The 21,028-nt window shown below is 38.7% G+C and overlaps 1 protein-coding gene across 1 annotated transcript in view; it reads right to left on the bottom strand.

Moving 5' to 3' along the window:
• The window catches only part of AGTPBP1 (ATP/GTP binding protein 1), a 62,499-nt gene that overhangs the window by 16,147 nt on the left and 25,324 nt on the right, over positions 1-21,028 (bottom strand). Inside the window, exons 18-25 of the mRNA XM_009273159.2 lie at positions 20,084-20,171; positions 19,300-19,444; positions 16,783-16,936; positions 15,857-16,037; positions 14,253-14,382; positions 13,756-13,887; positions 11,962-12,138; positions 6,529-6,689 (exon numbers count right to left, since the gene is read on the bottom strand). Coding sequence (XP_009271434.1) covers positions 6,529-6,689; positions 11,962-12,138; positions 13,756-13,887; positions 14,253-14,382; positions 15,857-16,037; positions 16,783-16,936; positions 19,300-19,444; positions 20,084-20,171 — 1,168 coding nt within the window. The remainder of the gene's footprint in view (positions 1-6,528; positions 6,690-11,961; positions 12,139-13,755; positions 13,888-14,252; positions 14,383-15,856; positions 16,038-16,782; positions 16,937-19,299; positions 19,445-20,083; positions 20,172-21,028) is intronic.

Below are 21,028 nucleotides of genomic sequence, written 5' to 3'. Positions count from 1 at the left end.
ATGGTGGTGTTGGGTTGACGGTTGGACTCGGTGATCTTAGAGGTCTTTTCCAACCTCAATGATTCTATGATTCTATGATTCTATGTCAGTATTAATTTTTGAAGTTCAACATGCTGCACCAATGCACACAAGGAACTCAAGAAAGAAACATGTGCCCTTGCTGAAAGACTATTGTTTAGAGGACATCCACAATAGCTGTCAAGTGAAACTGCCTTACAGCCAGCCTGTATTTATGGAAGAATTTGTATTTACAAAATTATTAAAGTGTATGTGGCAGAAATGCCAAGTGATCAGGAGCTTGGCTGTGGAAGTTCTGAGGGAGAGAAATGCAACTAGATTGTGATTTTAGAACCTTGTAGTATAATTACCTAAATTAGCACTCCAATTTGAAGCTGCTTACAACACCAGCACCCAGTGTCTTTTGAGGACACACTTAAAGATACTTCCCCCTTCTCACAGAAACCACGGAATGGCTGAGGTTGGAAGGGGCCTCTGGAGGTCATCTTGTCCAACACCCCTGCTCAAGCAAGGCCACCTACAGCAGGTTGCTGAGGACCACATCCAGACAGCTTTTGAATATCTCCAGGGATAAATACTCCATATCCTCTATGGGAAACTTGTTCCAGTGTTTGAGCACCCTCACAACAAATACATATAACCATTATATATATATAAAATGCTTAAATGGAATTTCCTCTATAGTTTGTGCTCATTGCCTCTTACCCTGTCACCAGACACCACTGGAAAGAGCTTGGCTTTATCTTCTGAAGGGAGGTTGTAAAGGTGTTTGTACCCCTTGATAAGATGCCCCCTGAGCCTTCTCTTCTCCAGACTAACAGACCCTGCTCTCCCAGCCTTTCCTCCTATGGGAGATGCTTCAGTCCCTTCATCATCTTAGGGGCTCCTCACTGGACACTCTCCAGTATGTCCATGTCTCTCTTGTAATAGGGAACCCAGAGCTGGACACAGTACTCCAGGTGTAGCCTCACCAGTGCTGAGGAGAGGGGAAGAATCGTGTCCCTCAACCTGCTGGCTACACTCCTCCTAATCAAGCCCAGGATACCATTAGCTTTCTTTGCAGCCAGGGCACATTGCTGACTCATGTTCAACTTGGTGTCCACTATGACCCCCTATGGCCTTTTCTGTAAAGCTGTTTTCCAGATGGTCAGCCCCCAGCAGGTACTGGTGCATGGGGTTGTTCCTCCCCAGATGCAGGACTTTGCACTTCTTGCTGAACTTCATGAGATTCCTGTCAGCCCATTTCTCCAGCCTGTCAAGGTCCCTCTGGATCAGCCACTCCCAGTTCGGTGTCATCTGGAAGCTTGCTGAGGGTATACTCTGCCCCATTGTCCAGATCATTAATGCCGATGTTAAACAGGAGTGGACCCAGTCTTGTGCCCTGGTGTACACAGCTAGTTACTGGCCTCCAGCTAGATTTTGTGTTTCTGATCATCACCCTCTGGGTGCAGTTGTTCAGCCAGTTTTCAATCCTCACTGTCTGCCCATTCAGCCCATACTTCATCAGCTACTCTATGAGGATCCTATGGCAGAGTGTGTCAAAAACCTTACTGAAGTCAAGGCAGACAATATCTACTTCACTCCCCTCGTCTACCAAGCCAGTCAATTCATTGTAGAAGGTTATCAGGTTGGTCAAGCACGACTTCCCTTAGTGAATCCGTGTTGACTAGTCATGATCTCCTCCTCCTTCATGTGGCTGGAAATGCTTTCCAGGATTAGTTGTTTCATCACCTTCCCAGGGATCAGGGTGAGGCTGACCAGCCTGTAGTTCCCTGGGTCCTCCTTCTTGCTCTTCTTGAAGATAGGAATGACATTTGCTTTCCTGCAGCCTTCACGCACCTGTCCCAATCACCATGATCATTCAAAGATTGAAAGTGGCCTTGCAGTGACATCAGCCAGCTCCCTTAGCACTCATGGGTGCATCTCATCAGAACCTATGGACTTAGAGTTCGCTTAAGTATTCTCAAACCTGTTCCTCTTCCACCAGGGGTAACTCTTCCTTGCTCCAGGCTTTCCCCAGTCTCTGGGTCCTTAGATTACTGAAAGATGGTCTTGCTGTTAAAGACTAAGGTGAAGAAGGCATTCAGTACTTCAGCCTTTTTCCATGTCATGTGTCAACAGGGCTCCTGCCCCATTCAGCAGTGGGCCTACATTTTTCCCTTGTCTTCCTTTACTACTTACGTACTTACAGAAGCACTTCTTGTTGCCTTTGACATCCCATGCCAGATTCAACTCCAGGTGGACTTCATCTTTCCTTACCGTGTCTCTGCATACTCAGACAGTGCCTCTATGTTCCTTCCAGGTTACCTGTCTCTGCTTCCATCTTCTGTGTATTTCCTTTACATGTTTGAGTTTTACCAGGAGCTCCTCATTCATCCATGCAGGCTTCCTGCCATTTTTGCTTAAGTTCCTGCTTATGGGGATGGACTGCTCTTGAGCTTGGAGGATGTGGTCCTTGAATATCCACCAGCTTTCTTGGGCTCCCCTTCCCTCCAGGGTCTTATTCCATGGGACTCTTCCAAGCAGATCCCTGAAGAGACCAAACTGTGCTCTCTTCAAGTTCAGGGTTGTGACCTTGCCTTTCGCCCTGCTCCCTCCTCTTAGGAACCTAAGCTCCATCATCTCATGGTCACTGCAGCCAAGACTGCCTTCAACGTTCACATCCCAACCAGCACATCCTTGTGTGTGAGTACCAGACCCAGCAGAGCACCGCTCCTTGTTGGTTCTTGTATCACTTGGGTCCGGAACTTGTCATCAAGGCTCTCCAGGAAGTTCCTGGATTGCTTATGCCCTGCTGTGTTGTTCCTCCAGCAGACATTGGGGTGGCTGAAGTCCCCCACGAGGACCAGGGCTTGTAAACATGAGGCTGCTTCTAGCTGTCTGTAGAAGGCCTGATCCATTTGTTCTTCCTGGTCAGGCCGCCTACAGCAGACACTACGTCACACAAAGTGATCTGCTCTTTAATCCTCACCCATAAGCTCTCAGTTGGCTCATCATTCATCCCCAGGCAGACTTCCATGCATTCCAGTTGCTCTCTCATATAAAGGGCAACTCCCCCTTTTCATCTTCCCAGCCTGTCCTTACTTAGTGAGCCTGTATCCCTCCACTGCAGCACTCCAGTATTGTGAGGCATGCCATCACGTCTCCATGATCCCAACAAGATCACAGCTCCACAACTGCACACAGATCTTTAATTCCTCATATTTATTCCCCATGCTGCATGCATTAGTGTGCAGGCACTTCAAAGAGGCACCCCACCATGCTGATTTCCCAGAAGGGGTCTGGGTTTTTTCCACATGGTCCCTCATAGGCACTTCCTTGCTTACATGCAAATGCTTGAGAGAATGCTGTAAAGCAATGCTTTAAAGAAGAGAGTCAAAGTGACTCTTAACTATTTAGTATTTATGAATAAGTAATTTATTTTAAGTACAATACTTAATGAAGAATTTTCCCACAGCTCCTTTGTGTGCTTCTGTACGTTAAGGCTAATTCAGTTGTTCCCACTGCCATTCTAGACTGAAGCCTGTCTATACTATTCTTAATCTCTTGTGGAGACTCTGCAACTTCCCCAGACGACTATTCCAGAACTTCATTCTTGCTTGCCCTATAGAATTTTTATCTGAAGTCTAGACTGACTTTTCCTTGTAATTTAAGGCCATTACTCCTGGTCCTGTCTGCCCTAGATAGAACAGATTCTTTGCATCTGTCTTCTTGTATTTGAAGGCAGCAGTCATGCTCTTTCCTCCTTCTCCATCTCCTAGTTTTCCTTTTCATTTTGATAAAGGCCTTGTGAGGAAAATTGTAATCAAAACCATTAACTTTATTTGCTGTAGTAAGACTTCCTGTATCGTAAAGATGGACTTCCATCTGGTGATTTCTGTCAAGAGCTTTACAGTATAAAATATTGTCCCTTGCTCCCCAGCTTTATGTCAAGGAATATGTCTATCTGAGGTGCACTATAGAACTTTTTTCAAGCATCTACACGCTTCCTTAGCAGTTGAAATTTTTCACTTCTCAAGTTTTGATCTCTTTTGTCAACACTTACATCTCATCCCAAAGAACAACTGAAATGTCTATCAGACAGTAAGCTCCTCATATATTTAAGAAGAATCCTAAACAGATTACCTTCAGACAATACATACCGAGAATCCCTGGCAACACATATAAAACAGTAAGTAAGCAATTCAATTTTTTTCTCCTTAGGCTGATCCCTGTCCACGAGACAAAACCCACTGAATCTGTGTTTTCCTAATCCAAAAGCTTAGGACAGGAGAGCTGCTTTCCATAGTTACCTGATGATCAACTATCTTAGTCTCTGGCATAACAGCAGTGGAAGCAGCTTTTCTGTTCTAACCTCCCTGTAGTATTGCTCATTAAATTACTATGCTACACAAATGGACAAGCAAGAGACTTTTTAGACCAAAGCAGATAATTACACTAATTCATTCTAATGGCCAACTTTTCAACCAAGGTAAGGAATAAAAGAGTTCAAAGACCATTCACAGTTTATCCCCCCCCCTCTTTTTTTTAAAACACACTATATAGTGGAATATGGTTTTACACTTGCAAAACCAAGGACACTTATATTTTATTTACACTTTCAAACCCTATCTTACAAGGCTGACAGTAATTCATACAACATCAAATGAAAATTTAGAGTGATACACTGAACAGTAATGTTACAAACGCTGAGCGCTGCTCTCTGCTGCTACCATTGTTTTGGTACCAATGTTACATTAGTATAGCAAAAAACACCAAGGCATTCTTAGTGATTAAAATGCTGTGTTTCACCTGCACTGGAGACACCACGCTAATGCCATTCCAACAGCTGTAGAGCACTTTCTGCTTTTTTCAGCATCTGCCATACGACTCTTTCACAGTGAGCCTACCTACACTTCATTGAGGCTTACACATTGGTAGGGGTGTGCTACTCCAAAGCCTTTTTCTGATCCTATCTCTTCCAGGAATCATTAACTCAGTCTTATCCAAGCACAAAACTTGATCTGACCGTAAAAGTCCAGCCATTACAAGCATGCTAATGCTGTCCTAGTGAGCAAATGATACTGGGGGATCCAGTCATCACTGGAGTGATAGATATCGACACATCACAGCTACTCTTCATACACTTTTAACCACTTCCTTGAGACACTCTCCTATTGTTACTCCTATTGTTCTTATCACCTTTTAGCTTATACTTCACTTTTCATGACTATCTGTAAATGCTAAGCATGAACATAAGCTCCAGTCTTTCTCAGTACTCCACATTCTGATAACACTTATATGTTTAAATGCTGGAACTAAAGACCATCTCCCCCTTCCATAGGGTACCACAGATGCCCTCCCATATCTCCTGCTAGTTTTGCATGGTCTACAGACAAATTGCTCATTAGTCCAGCATCTAATGAAAGTCTTAGCCTCAAGCACCTCCTTGTTTCAGTTGCACAAAAGCAATAATAAATTTCATTTTTTCCCCAAATTTCCACAGTATTGCTTTAGCTAAGTTGGAGCTACTGCCAAGGCCACTATAAAAACGTTTTCGGCTCTAAGTATGCCAAGCGGTAACATATTATAGCATGTACATCTTACTCTTTTCTAACTTAACGCTTTTCTGAAGTCTAGAACTCTGCTTTATTTAACCTCTAACCAGATTTTCAGAAAGAGATGCTTGTACATTTGAAATCACTTATTTGCTGTGTATCCCAATTACCATGTACACGTGGATACTTCAGTGGTGAATTACATGAATGGAAATAGGCATAGTATGCAAGCCTATCTAGAGCTTTAAGAATTGGCAACTTAATAAGCTAGCTACTGAGCAGATACAATGCACTTCTTTTGTGACCCAAACCTTATTTCACGTTTTAAATTCTTTAAATGCTATTATATATCTCTACCAGAGGGTGGAAAAAAAAGTTTGGAAGAAAAATTTACGGTTCTTACAGTGCTTTAACTCACGTATAGAATCATAGAATCATAGAATCATTGAGGTTGGAAAAGACCTCTAAGATCATCGAGTCCAACCGTCAACCCAACACCACCATGCCCACTAAACCATGTCCCTAAGCGCCTCATCTACACGTCTTTTAAATACCTCCAGGGATGGGGACTCCGTACTTTAAGTCTGTCTAAATACATTCTTAATACTGTAGCCAGTAATAAAAAAAAAAAAAAAAAAAAAAAAAAAAGCTCTCAGAGACAATTGAGACCTAAGACCTACTGAGTTTTACTGCATATAACAACTCCCTGATGACATTAAAATTGCCAGTGTTTATCCCAGCAAAAAATGTAACATATAGTCTAACTATATTTATTGTTTTCTTTAAAAGTCTGAAGCAACTGAATTAACACCATAGGTTTCCAATATATTCAGATTATTGTTACACTAACAGGTCACAACACATCAACATTATTTTTGATGAGAGGAAGAACATTTTTGAGAGAATCTTTACCTCACTTGAGAAACTGAAGTTTTTCCTGAAAAAAAAAGTAAATATAATAAATGTGTACTACCTTGTCACTTTACAGCTTGACTCAATCAGTTCACTTTCAATATCCAACAGATTAGAAGGCAAATTGTACTCCAAAGGTGAGGCCATTCTTTTTAAACGCAGTAAGCCAACGCAGAACTTTGCTCCCATCTCCTCCAGTTCTCTTGTCCCTATCTGCAATCCCTAATTTAAAAATAAGATTTAAAAATACAAAATAGGTACATGCAGATGGACCCACACATACTGCAGAATTACTATTTAAAACACATTTCATTATTTTATTTAACACGCTCTCTTGCTCTAAAGACAGAACAAGTAAGAACTGTAGAGTAAACACTTAGCAAGAGTATGAGAAAAAACTCAGAGAATAACTACATGAGTCGTCTAAGGCTGAACAGACATTTCTGGACACATTCACATTTCTTTGGAGCTTCCTAGTCTACACTTCTAGCACATCAATACTAACAGCACTTTACCCAGTGGCATTGGAAGAGAGACAGAGATCATATCTAAGTTTATAAGTATAAATTAGTTTAAAAACCTGAGGCAAAATTTGTAAAAAGGAATTTCAAATACAAGATTCTTCAACAGAAGTTCCATCAGAAGGAAAAAAATGAGTGAATTCATATTGTAGCTGTGATTAAGTTCATCGCTTTGTTCTGACACATAAATAAGACTATTTAAGGCAACAAAGTTACTCCTTGACACAAACATCTCTTCCCCTCCTATAAGTTAGAGGCTACGTGTTAATTCTGAAAGCATTTATTCACACATTTAGTAAAAAAAAGAAACAAACAAAGTATCAAAAGCCAAAAGTATCATTCGAGTTAGAAAATATATTGAATTATATACCAAGGCATTTTCTTCTGCAAAGAGTATTTAGGAGGTAGAACTTACATAATATTCTCCAAATTTACATATGTGATAAAGCCTCCCATCAGATAATTCTACACTTTTAATTGAGCCAGCAGTGCAGTATGTACGGACAGAATCTCTGACCTCAACTACTTTATGAGAAGAGAATGATATTCCAGAGTGACCCTCAACTATTATGAAATTGGCTAGCACTGACCGTATATACACTAACAAATTCAATGTCACAACCCAACTCAATCTCTCCCTTTGCAACTTCTGTATCTCAGGAGAATTTAAAAGGATTTTAGTTTGGATCTTCTAAGCCTCTTAAGGTAAAGTGTAGTTAAAAAGGAGCTTTGACAAAACAAGCAGGGAAGCAGAAGAACCAGGAATTGGTGGTAAGCTAAGTCATCAAATGGGAAAATACACAATGCAGAAAGAGTGGAGTAGGAATTTTTTTACTAAAAGCTAAAAACCACACACATAAGCTTTGTATATGTTGCCATACCGATGCTGTATTTTAAAATGCAAGGTTTAAAAGAAAGTGTTATGTTGCTCCGGAAATGGTACAGTCTGCACATTCTTCATGTACTTCTGTTTTGAACATACACACACTTAATAAACGGATAGTTTGGTTTTATTTTTCTTGCGAGTTCTTTTTTTTCCTTGGTAGTCTTCATAAACAAGGTGCTTTTTAGTAACAAGAACACTAAAGCTATATCCACTATTCTAAACAGTGCCATCCTCCAGCCAAATGGTACAGAAACCTGTTAGCAGTGAACAAGAGTTGGGTATTTGAGTATTATTGTGAATAGTAATACTACTTACCTCTTTTATAATGCTTTTGTGCTGTAGGTTTCAAAGCACTTTATTAATAAAGGAAGAATTTTCCTCACTTTACTGATGGAGAAATGGAGGCAGAGAGGGTTGAAGCGATTTGCACAGTGTCTCACAGCATGTCACTGACCCCGCTGGGAACAGAAATCAGTTCTCCTCACTCCCAGTGCAGTACCTTATCCACAGAGGCCAATTTTTTGTTTTTGTTTAGTATTTGTTTGCACGTCAGTAACATTCGAAGACCCCAATCATAGCTGGGGCTCCACTACGCTAATCACAGGAAGACACAGTCCCTGCCCCAAAGAGATTAAAATAACATTAAGGACAAGAGGCAACAAGTATGCAGAAGAGGAAGGAGAAGGGTAACAGTAATCTCACTGTTACACAGATTACTAATGTGCACAACTTGATGGTTCAGAAAATTTTCCAATCATTGTCTACATCTGTTGCTGAAGAAGTTATCGTTAGTTGGCAGATTCCTTATAGACAGTATAATAGGAGTGGCTTTGAGTCGAAAAAGGACAAGAGTACAGTATGAAAGAAAGTGCAAAGACAATTGTTAGAAAGATAAATAGCACGTGCATGTTCCGTGACTGCTATTTTCAGCACAGCAGAAAGAGGATGTAACTAAAGGGAGACCTAATGGATCAGATTGGAGGTGGATAACTGTGAAACGCCTGGACGATAAGTTTGAACTTACTATACTGAAGGGTCTACGTACTTGCGGTAAAAGCCCATGACAAAGTCTAGATTTGCTTCTGTCATTTCTTTAAATCATAATGGAGAATGCAATACCACACAGCTGCCAAATACCAAATTTCTTAATCCACTGTTATTCCTCCATCAGCCAAATCTCTTAATTTGCATGAAACAAGAGACCCAAAGTCTGTTTCAGGAAATAATAATAAACAGTTGCCCTAACTACAGGAACTGAGGTGAAGTTCATTTTCACTGCAGTCTTGATTACACCCCTCTTCTTGATCCTCTCTCATCACCTTCAACTGTTGTTTTAGCACCTTTAACTGTGGCCTAATAAAGTTCCATGTTACAAGCATTGCTTTTAAGCACAAGCCACCTGGAAGTAGCTGCCTTTTTTTTTTTTTTTTTAAAACATGCACCAAATTTAATTCCTTTTTCTTTACATTTTATACAACTGACTTTCTTCTAGACAGTAACATTTTAGATAGCTGGTTGAAGTCTTCCTTACTAAGCACGTCATGAAAATACCTTCACATAAATAGAGTGTCTTGGTGATGAACTTTGCTACCCGAAAGCAAAGATGCAAAACGAAGGCACAACGGACTGCGAAATCAAGTTGAGAAGAATATTCCTGTAATACATACTTAATAAATTGAAAACAGAAATACTAAGATTTGGAGAAGTCAGTTGGACAGTAAAACATCACCTTGTTGTTCTGCTTTCTTATTCAGCAGAGGCTGCAAAGATGTGATCATTTTTGAGAACTCAAAATCTAGAGACTGAAGCATCATGGTAACTGACCAAGTTTGTTGACTGAACCCTTATCTCCTAAAGTCTTCTCTTTATGTGCATCATAAAATTTCCAGATAACAAAATCTTTTCAATTAACTTAAAAATTAAGCAATACTCCCAAAATTATTAATCTCCAATCAGGAAAGGGATTTATTTCAGTTTTCAGGTGGTTTGAATTATTGAAGAAATTGTTCTTTTGTCTGGCATCTTAATTATCCTCTGTAGTAGATCTTGGAGCATCTTTTCAGCCAAACATTTGCTTTTCAATATCTTGAATCACAAATGACTGAGCAATATTTGCAGCACTAATTCTCAATGCACTACAAAGACCCCATGCAAGCAGTTAAAACAAGATTGCTTCCAGAGACAACTCTGTCACCAGGGATCCTAAATTCAGGTAAGAATTGCTAACTGCAGTTCAACAGCTTCCTGGCTATAAATAGTCTAGCATCATCGTCTGAGTAAAATAACAAATAATAAGAAGAAAAATTGATGGCCTGATATTATGCAGCTTTGGCAAATTTCTTCCACAAAGAACAGAATAGTTGAGTAATCCTCTTTGTGCTTTGAACAAAATTCAGTGATGATGCCAAACCAGAAGAAGACTGGAAAAGTGCTTCAGACCTTTATACAATACACAGAGTTGCTGGCCCCGCTCCCTCCACCAAAAAAAGACTGAGCCTTTTCATCTCTTTGAACTTCTCATTGGAGGATTGTTGCTCTTCTCTTGTTCTGTCTAGTCACCTTGGCCTTTTAATAAGTCTGAGCATTATCATAGTGAGGAAAAAAAATGAAGAATCTTCCTGTATGTTCAGAGGATGACCAAGACCTCACTGTTTTATTCCAAATAAAATGAATGACAGAACAGCAATTTGATCTCATCAGCTACTTTATATTACATAGAGGAATGCTATTTCCTTTTGAGTAAATGATTTTTCCACAGAATTCAGCCATTTTTTTCCTCCCTTAGTGAAGAAGGGCTTTGCAGGTTAAGCGTCTTGAAAGTTTGTCCAGAAAGCATCCTCAATTCACCTTTCTTAAGAACTTTCTGTAGCAACACTACTAAAGCCATGAAGGTTCATATTTGTAAGAATATTCTGGAAGTTTCAAAATAAGCAAGTTGGATGAGTTATCATTTTTTAAAGCTCCATAATGATGCCATCTGAGGAATAATGGAATATTCCGACAATAGCAGGAATGCTTCTGTTGTTAATTGACAAAACTAACTCATTCATTTAGTAATTACAGACCTACTGAAATTCCTGCCAAAATATCTGTCTTCCTTCTGCCTAGGGAGATAAGCATGGGTGTTGGAGCATACATTAATACTTAAATAAAACCTTGTTCCAACTTTTTTTTGTTCCTGCCCCCAGCCCTTGATCCCAGCCTTCTGATCCTCTTTTTGTCAAGCACCTTATTTCAAAGCTTGTGGTCATTTTCTTGATTAGCATTCCTAAACTTTATTTTCAAGTAGAGGAAGCTGTGACTTCTTCCATGAATGTTCATTTTAAAAACTTGCTTCAATTTGTAGCTAAATTTAACCCAGTGACAGAAGTTGAAGATCAGATGTTAGGGTGGTGGTTCTCCTTTTTTTCCCCTATGAATTCTTTCTGTGAAGTAAGTTTTCTACTACTGAGAAACTATGAACAGGGTCACCTTTTGTTTTCAAATATCCATCCCTGTTAATACTTTTGAAGGAGACAAATTGCAAACAAGTTTTAAGTCAAGAAGTCAAACAGTATGATGAGTTCAGAGATGTGTAATTTGTAGTTCTGGTAACCTGATATGAAAGTGTTTTGACTTATAAGCCTGTTTCTGCAGCTACACAGGAAAATTCTGTAAGGGATACTACTAAATATCTGCTGAAGAACCATGAACTGCCGTGGTGAAGTCTGAAATTGCTATGTGTAAAGGAAATTTTTATTCTAGTATTGGCATTTATTACTACCCAATTTTAATAATCTACTGGAAAGAATAGTTCTCATTTTTTTAACTACACGCATACGTGTGTGTTACAAGAAATAATTAATATTAATCTTGTTAAAACAGCCAATAAGCATAACATACTATGTGGAGGGGGGTTTTAAGTGACAGATAAAGACTGTTATGCAACCTATAATATTGTAAATTATGTAATTTCACTCTAACATTAGTGTACACAGACATCTTAGAAGAGTTTTAGAAGTTTAAAGCAAGCAAGCGGGGTTATAGAACAAGATACCAATGCAAATGGAAGAAATTATAAAGCAAGAACAGCAATACATTTTCTTACCTTATATTTGCCCTGGTCACATCCACATAACGTGCTTTCCATTGTATAGCTTCTTTGTACTCCTATCTCTCTCCAGACAACAACTCGCGCTGTTGATTCCTTGGACTTTTCCACTACAAAGCTGCAGCTGCCCATGCAGAATGCTGGAGCAGTTTGACTCAGGATCTTAGGGAGTGCCTGCAATATACAGCGATTCTTTTATTTCACTTATGGAAGCAGGGGGGAGGGGAATATTCAATCACAAACTGTTATCAGAGATTTTTGCTGCAATTTGAATTAAAAGAACAAGAATGAAAACATTTCTCCATCTTGACTTTTCAAAACCCAGTGCGTTCAAGTGACAACAGGTTTGCCATTTCCTACTTATTAAAATCCTCTTTTTCAGATTTAGTCATGTGGGCAAGAATTATGATACAAAAGAATTCTTCAGGTGATCACCATCTCCTCCTAATTCACTGAGCTAACTTTGCTCAGGTCTACTACATACACCATATAATGAATTAATTTAATTCAGTTTCAGACTGTTTCAACATCCGATTTGCAGACGTAACACAGGCAGTATTTTATTAATACATAAAATTCATTTGTATTCCACAAAGCATGAGTGTATATTTAACTTCAAGGACGTGAATCAAAGTTCAATATAACTGTTTACATGACAGCTTTGGAAAAAGACAAGAAACAGTTATGCAAATGTATGTATTTAACTAATGCTAAGTGACTACACTCTTTCCAGCTTTCATTTGTAACAGTTAAGCCAAAACACATGACCACTTCGAATTTACTATTTCAGTAATACATGTATCATTATTAGTGTAAACTTGCCCAAACATTTCAGCCCACCTTTTTGAAACCAAAACGCTTTTTCCCCACAACTCTTACTGACTTGTCTTTTGCGTGCTATGGTAGTACAGGCTGAAGTGACAAAACCCCATATAAACATGTTGGGCAGCAGACGTGAATGGCATCAGACTCAGCGTCCAGGAAATCACACCAAAAAAAAAAAAAAATCAAGAGGCAATAGAATTTTTTTTAAAGTGAGGGAGATTTGAGGAAAAAATCTGAAAGCATCTGTACTCATTTACACTCATAATGCATAACAAGCATTTTAACGTGCATTCACACGCTTTTCAAGCTTAACTCTGCATCCCCTCAAAAAACCACGAGGTTTGGACGCATTAGGTTGCACAGATTTGCAATTGCCACAAGGCGGCAGTGGAGTTACACAGAAGAAACAGGTAATACGTAATCCTTTAAATCTTTTGGAATTTTTGAAAGCTTATACAATACAGTGGATGTTGTTTGTGCAAGGTTATTATGTATATGTATTAGGGGCACATGCCCTAACTACATATCTTTATAAGAGGAACCTTGCCTATTTCCATACACAAAAATGAGTATTTCTCAGAGCAATTCAGTATTTTTATTTTCTTGTTGCTAGAATATTGTTTGCCATGCTTAAATGACTCTTTTTTTCATCCAGTAATTATAAATGCACAGAAGCATATTTTCCATGTATACACTATAATGGTAATGTTGAACACAAAAAAGCATGTATTGGTACAAAGACCCAAAAAATAAAGCACTCTACTAACATTAAATCCTTAGCTGTATTAGTGCACAACGTTTAAAGCTCTCAAAATACTTGGAAGTACACTCATCAACTGAAAAGAGATCATTCTAAGTCTGCTTATGCTATGAAGTCACTATGTGCACAGACTAACATTGGGAAGTTATTTGAAAAGTATATTCCAAATTCATGCCAAATGAAAAAGGTACAAAAGTCAAACTTACCCTGTAACCAGGGTCTTCGATCAGGTCACAAGAGGCAGCATTAACATTTGTGTGCCACATTGTCTCTTTGATGCTGCAGCCATACATAAATACATTCTTTTTACGAGAGTGACCATGATAATCGCAGTAGACCTACAATAAATCGTTTGGCAAAATAAAGCCAAGAAATATGGAATTAACATTTTATAAAAGCAACAGAAGGACAAAAAAAAAATTATTTGTACTGTTGAAAGTTCCAAAGAATTAGGAAACACAACTCCTTATATAATTAACTTTTGCATTAAGACAAAAAAATGTAGGATTCATCTAAGGAAGGTTTAACCTCCTACCCTAGCAAAGGAAGCAGATTTAGATCTAGAGGTTTGCAGAAGACCAGTTCTCCAAGTCAAATTTAAGTGTGACACAGTTTATAAGTTCATACGAAAATGTTTACTTTACAGACTAGCTACATAGACAAGGTTAAAAAGATTCAGAATTGCTTACACACACATACTCACCAAAGGTAAACGTTTTATAGCAGCCAGATATTGCAGTAACCCTTTAGCATGGTAAATAGTGGGATGCAGATCTGGATTTGGATTTTGCCACTGTCTGTTTAAATCTTCTCCACTTAAAGAGCAACGGTGGCTATTGTGGGGGGGTGGAAAAACGCATGATGTAGTCTGTATTATCATACTTCTAAATAAGCCTCCCCCCCACCTTGAGTTTTCCTCGTCACCACTGCTTCTTTGGAAGGAGTCTGGTAAGAAACAAACTTCAGTTTTCTAACATGCCAAATAATAGAAGTGTTTGGGGGGTTTTCAGTTATGTCACAGAAAACCTAAAAATAAATTAGAAGTAGCTTCTTATATATGAAGTCAATTGTAATCTTGCTTATTTGCTGTTGAAACTGAAGGCTTGCGATTCTATTCAAATGCTAGTTCAAAATCAGTAATTTCGAATATATGGTATCTTTACAGTTTTGGTGTCTTGACTTCTGTAATACAAAGACTAACGTCAACCAGAAATCTAAGACTTGAAACATGAAGTTGTTAGGAGACAAGTAGCTGTGAGAAAAACAAGAAAGAAAAAAAAAAACAAACAAAAACCCCAGCAAACAAATAAAGATCATCTCTGTATTCAGTCAACTATCAGCAAGAACTTTTAAACTTGCAGAAATTCATGTTCATGCAGTAGTCTTCAGTACATTTGTCTTTAGATTGTGCCTGCTGGGACAGATTTCTTAATTGTCCCTGTATTAAACCTTCACTTGTATTCTGAATGTTTTAATTCCAGATGTTCTGTTATATACATGCTTTTACATATATAAAGACAGGGTTCTATTCAAATCCATAAATGGTTTGATTTTTATTATTTTGTTCACAAAACCTTTTAAAATAGTACCCGTAACTAGGTAAGAAGGAACTATAGATTCACCATACCAAAATTTCCACTTCGTATGAATTCCCTGTAACCAAGTAAATACAGACTGCTGAATGCTTACTCATAGCAGTATCCAAAGGGTCTGAAATATCCCTTAAACTTATTAAGAAAAGTGGTAGTAAGTGAAAGAGTTACCATCAATAACTTTAATAAATCAGGATACTCTCTTACACACCTATTAACTTTCTTCCTTTTAATAACATTTGACAACAGCCATTTCCATAACATCCATCTAAAAACTATAATTAAAAAAAAAAAGGCAGAAAAATTACGTAAAAAGCTTTCTCAGATACAAAGACTGTTCTTTTTCATGAGAACCATGAACTTGTTTAGCTTTTCCTAAAAGCAGCTGTGCTCTCATATAACACTCTACACCTATCCAAGACTGTAGTTCAGAGAGACAATTGAAATGCCATGTCAAATCACACAGGAATGATTATCATCCATGAACAACTGAAAATACTTTTTATAAAACTGAAATTCATGGAACAATGCATCTGCTTTTAAAAAGCCAAAAAATTGAAAAGTCCTAGCAAATATGGATTTTTTTCCATATTAAGTATTGCATTTGTACGTTCCCAGGATTAGTTTGTTTTTGTTATTTAAAAAAAAAACCAAAAAAACAGATGCAAAGACATGGTAGTACAGGTTACATATTTGTGAGTAAACTTATGCTTACTTTCCACTGATGACACCATCTGGATTGAGCATTGGAATAATTTTGAAAATATAAGATTCTCGCAAACATTGGGCACTTGGATTATTGCTCATAAGGTATTCCAGCGTTCCCTTCATAACCCAGCTTGCATTAGTCTCTCCAGGATGTACACGAGCAGATAGGAAAACATAAGGACGATTCCCTAAAAGAAGTATGCATAGAAGTTGCAAAATATGATCAAGCTAAGTAAACAGTTTGTTAATTGAAAAAATGAGGCAATAGCCAGCTTCATTTATTACAATGCAAAATACAGTATTTGGGAGTTGAGTATTATTGAGTATCAGTATTATAGATAGAGCTTGCCAGAATATTGTTATAAGGATTGCTAATTACAGAACACTCACAATGGATCAGATAATTATACAGTCACAACTACTTTGAGCTGGCAATTATGATATGATGACTTTGATAGCTTTTTTTGCCAATAGCCAAGAAAAATACTGGGGGGGAGGAACAAACCAGGAATGCTGTCATAACTAAGGCTCACTTCAAACTGCAGTAGCTTAGATATTGGCTTTATGAAAGACTTTTTGACAAGCAAATAACCTGAGCATTTGGAGAAAAAAGTTACTCAGAAGTCAGGTATTCTTTTCCAAGAAGTGTTGTCTGCAAAATGTAACATACAAAAATTTCTAGCAACTGATTTAAAATACATGAATATACAGAGTCTTATATCCAGATATAAATATCCTTATTTGACTACCACAAATAAATATTATTAAATACAAAGCAAATCCTGAATATTGGTGCCTCTTAATTTCATAAAACTCATTAACCTTATTTTACATTGCTATTTTTACAATGCACAACAGTTAATACTGATTTTTTTTCATAAAGAGCTAGTTTTACATTATTTTCAGTTGATGAGAAAGAAAAGCCATACTTACTGAACTGACAGATATGTTCATAGTAATTGGACTCTGGCATAGCTGTAATAGTGACTAAGGGACAACTGTTGCCAGCCAGGGTCTCACAGAGAACATCCTGTCGAAAATATATCTGTTGAGGGTTGTGCATAGATTCCAGCTTCTGAAGATGCATCTTCATCCCAAAAATAATGAAAAAGTACTTCAAATCTTTTGCAGTCACGTATCACAGCAAATTCCACAGGTACTATTTAATCAATCTTTTTGTTGTTCTAAACAATGTTCAAGTTTCCATCATAATTTTGACCATGAAGTATCATTCTCTACATCTCTGACTGACTGAACACTTCTCTTTATAGAGTCTGTTTTTCCAACTGCTTCAAGGAAGATGAAGGCACAGAGGGTACATTATTTTCTACCACATGATACCATAAGGGTATGTGGAAGGTAAGAACCTCTGTTTCATTAAGGTTATCTTATCAGTGACCTTTTCAGTGCAAAAGGGCATAACAAGTAAAGGGAGAGACAATAAACAGGAACAGAGAGAAACAATCCTGGTGGACGAGACATAACAGAAACAATAGCAAAAACCAAAGTCTCCAGTCTCTAACTGATGGGCCATTAAGAATCTACAGGCAAAGCTTTGGAGAGGGCCACCTGAGGGACAAGGAGGAAACAATAGGAACATGAGGATTTGGGACATTCAAGGGGGGCCTGTGGGACTATACAAAACTTAGGCACCTGATCCCTACAGTCTGCCCTTAGCTATCTCTCTGTGTAGCCTCACTCTCTATCCCATGCATGCAAGTGCTGTGTGGACTTGGTGCAACTAACAAGACAGGTGTGAGTGGATTTGGGGTCAGCAACTGGAGTGAGCAAGGGTCTCAGCAGCAGTAGCTGGAGAGGCCACACCTCTTGGGAGCATCTCTGTGGGCACCACAGACTTTGTGTCCAAAGCGCCAGCTACTGTTGAGATCAAAGCGAGCGGACTTGGTGCCAGCAGCTGGAGCTGTAGGCAGTGTAGGCACCCTTTGGTCTGTGGTGCCAGCAACAGAAGCAGAAGGGGGTCTCAGTGCCAGCTACTGGAGTAGGTAAGGGTCTTGGTGTCCAGCCACTGGGGCAAGAACAGTGTCCCCCCCAAAAAACAGCTAGTGGGGTGATAAGGGTGAGTGAAGCAAGGGAGGGTGTCTCAGTACCTGCACCTAGAGTAGGAACATGGGTTACGAGCCTATGTGCCTGGTACCAGCTGCTGGGGGCAGGGGGCAAGCATATGCATCTTCCCCAAAGCTAGTGTGCATAGGGGTGTGCGTGTGCAATTTGCTAGCAAACTTCAAGGTGGACTACCCAGCGAGTATGAGGCCCCAGGTCGAGGCAGGGGTATCAGGTGGGCAGAGAGTCCATGCTTGCATCTGGGAGGAACCACAAGTGCGGAGTGCCTGCGAGACGAGTATGTAAGCGCACACATCTGTTTGCTAGTGAGCACCAGGCTGGACTAGCCTGCAAGTTGGAGGCCTGCGCAGCAGGTAAGGGAGACCTGGATTCAGGCAGGGGTATGGCAAGGATGGGCCATGCCAGTCATCCACAAATGTGCGTGTGCTTGTGATTCTAGAGAGTGGGTGGGTGTGCACTTCTACTAGTGAACAGCAATCCTTACCAGCTGGAGAGGAGGAAAGGGACTTGGGTGTCTGTAGTTATCTTTTAAGCAAGTCCTGGTAGTGTTACACACAGGTGCTGTCAGAGGCAGCACCTTGTCTGTGCCAGTGTGTGTGCGTGAGTTGCGCTCTCTTTCTCTCTCTGGGATACACACTCAGACTCGCTAGTGGTTGAACCTACAAGCAAAGGGGAAAGCAGCAGCCACATCCATCAGTCTGGGACAGAGACCCCCGGGTCCCTTGGCTGGGCTCCAGCAGCTGGGCAGGAGGAACCGCCAGGCCCCAGAGCTGTTGGAGGCAGCAGCTGCTTATAATATCCCTTAACAGGTACTTCTTCCAAGAATAAATATAGCTTAGTCAAAAGTTTCATTCAACACTGTTACACACTGGCCACTGAATCCCTAAGTTCACTTTTATTGCTGTCACAGAAACAACCAATAGACATTCTAGCCAAGAGTCTTCATTAGTACTAAAAGCTTCACAACATTTCTTTAGCCAATTCATTATCCTAAAAAGGTCTCTAATTATCTTAAATTTAGTAACTTGAATAGGTCAGTTATGAAGAGGTATATGTAGAACAGCAGGATATGAGTCATTTAACTCAAACACAAATACTTCATCCAATTAGCATGTTTCCAGTCAATTGTGATTCCCAGAAAACCCATTTAACCTGCAAGTATCGATTTTATTTTTCCAGTGACTGTTCTTTAGAACAACCTACACTCTTTGCCAGTCTAAACACTAATATTTTATGAAAATTCTCCATTTTAAGGAGCATTTTGAACTTTATAAAAAGAAATAAAAAGAATTCACTCATGAATGCTTACGTTTCACATTGTCCAAAAATATAAATATTTATCTGTGTAACAGATTATAATCTTCTCACCTTTAAAGTTGAGTATGTATATGGATAATGGTAAGCAAAGTAGCAGACATCATCTTTATGTTGGAAAGTCACTGTGAATGTAATTGTGTAATAAGATTTTCCTTTCTGACCTCCAGCAGCAATTGAACTTCTTGAAAAGTGATTCCTAAGAGTAAAATGAAGGTAATAAACACATTAGAACAATTTTTTTTCGTATCATTGATTATTCCTGAACACACATTCTAAGAGCCAGGAAGATTTTTAGTGATTGTATTTCTCTTCTGTGTACATCCAGGCTAAATACACTGGTTCCCACCACCTGTAAAGATACTTTATTATAGCAGTGATATACATCCATTCATATTGGGAAAAGGCGAGTAAACAAAAACAAAAAAAAAAGGAAGCAAACAATTGTCGACCAAGAAGGGTAATGCATGGATATGCTGTACCATCTCATCCTGTGTTCCAGGATTGCTCTACAATGATTGCACAGTAGAACACAGGAGCCTAAGCATATAAGCATGTATATATACATTCCCTTAAAAGCTTCTCTGGAACAGTATGCAATTTCTGACAAAAGTATAAAAGATGAACAGCTTAAATATTAGCAGTGGCTAACAAAACAAGACCCTATATATTTTGATCACTTCTGTTACTCTCCATAGTAGCTCAGGAAGAAAACTGTTCACAACAGAACCACTAAAATAGAATTATCAAACTCAGAAGCAAACATTTCTCCTCAAAACTTGTACCTCATACTAATCCTCAGTGTGAGATTTGCTGTATGTTTGATTGGTGTACTTACTTATAGTAACAAATATCTGTCCCAACACGAGTCCAACATGGTCGAGAATTTAAAGCTTCTTGAACAGAATACATGAGGGGCTGCATACCTTAAAGAAAAAAATGCATCTTGCTTTAATGCTTAACATTAAACGTCAAGATGTTAGCAGTAATGGACCACATCACTTATATGCAAGTCTCCAAACTACCTATACCCATTTACTCATTATCAGAGACTGTGTTTTCATGAATGCCTGCGTATCGTACGCTCTTTCAACAAGGTCACAAAAGATTCTTCCCCCTCTTCCCTCATCACATCCTAATTTTCAGAAAATAACAAATTAAGGAAAAAAAAGAATCAGACCTATGAAGACCGAAATGAAATGTTTAAATGAAAGCTGTGGTTAGCATGAATGGTAATCTACAAGAAACCTTGGGTCCCACTCCATCCAACTCACCGTTACAAAAATGCTTCAAAGAGAATACAAAAAATTGATACTATCATCCATTCACTTGGATAGCTGGCAAATAACTGATGTTTCAGGACAATTTTTTTTTTTTTTTTTTTAAAAACAGTAACTCTTTATAGTTTATATTTTTTGGAGAGTATACTTAAGTTGAATACCTAATATGAAGTTAAAGTAGAAAACAATACATATTAATTGAATATTATTTACTAGTTAGATAATTAACCAAGTACATTGACTGATTCAGTCAGTGTACGTAAAAAACCAAAATTAACTATCAGGTAAGTATATGCAACATATGAATGAAGATCTAAGGTAACTAAGATCAGTAAATAATTTAAAAGCATCTTATTACTGGTCAAACTATTCTTGGATTTTATCAACGTGAGTTGTACAATTATGACAAAGAATAATACGATGTTACTCTGACCCAAGAGTTTGAGGTTGCGGGGGGAGAGCGGAGCTTCTCCTCCTCCTTCTTAGAGGACGAATTTCAGAAA

Source organism: Aptenodytes forsteri, unplaced genomic scaffold (assembly GCF_000699145.1).
Source record: "Aptenodytes forsteri isolate BGI_AS27 unplaced genomic scaffold, ASM69914v1 Scaffold154, whole genome shotgun sequence".
NCBI lineage: Eukaryota > Metazoa > Chordata > Aves > Sphenisciformes > Spheniscidae > Aptenodytes > Aptenodytes forsteri.
Note: the sequence above shows the minus strand (reverse complement) of the source record. Positions and strands in the feature narration are given on the sequence as shown.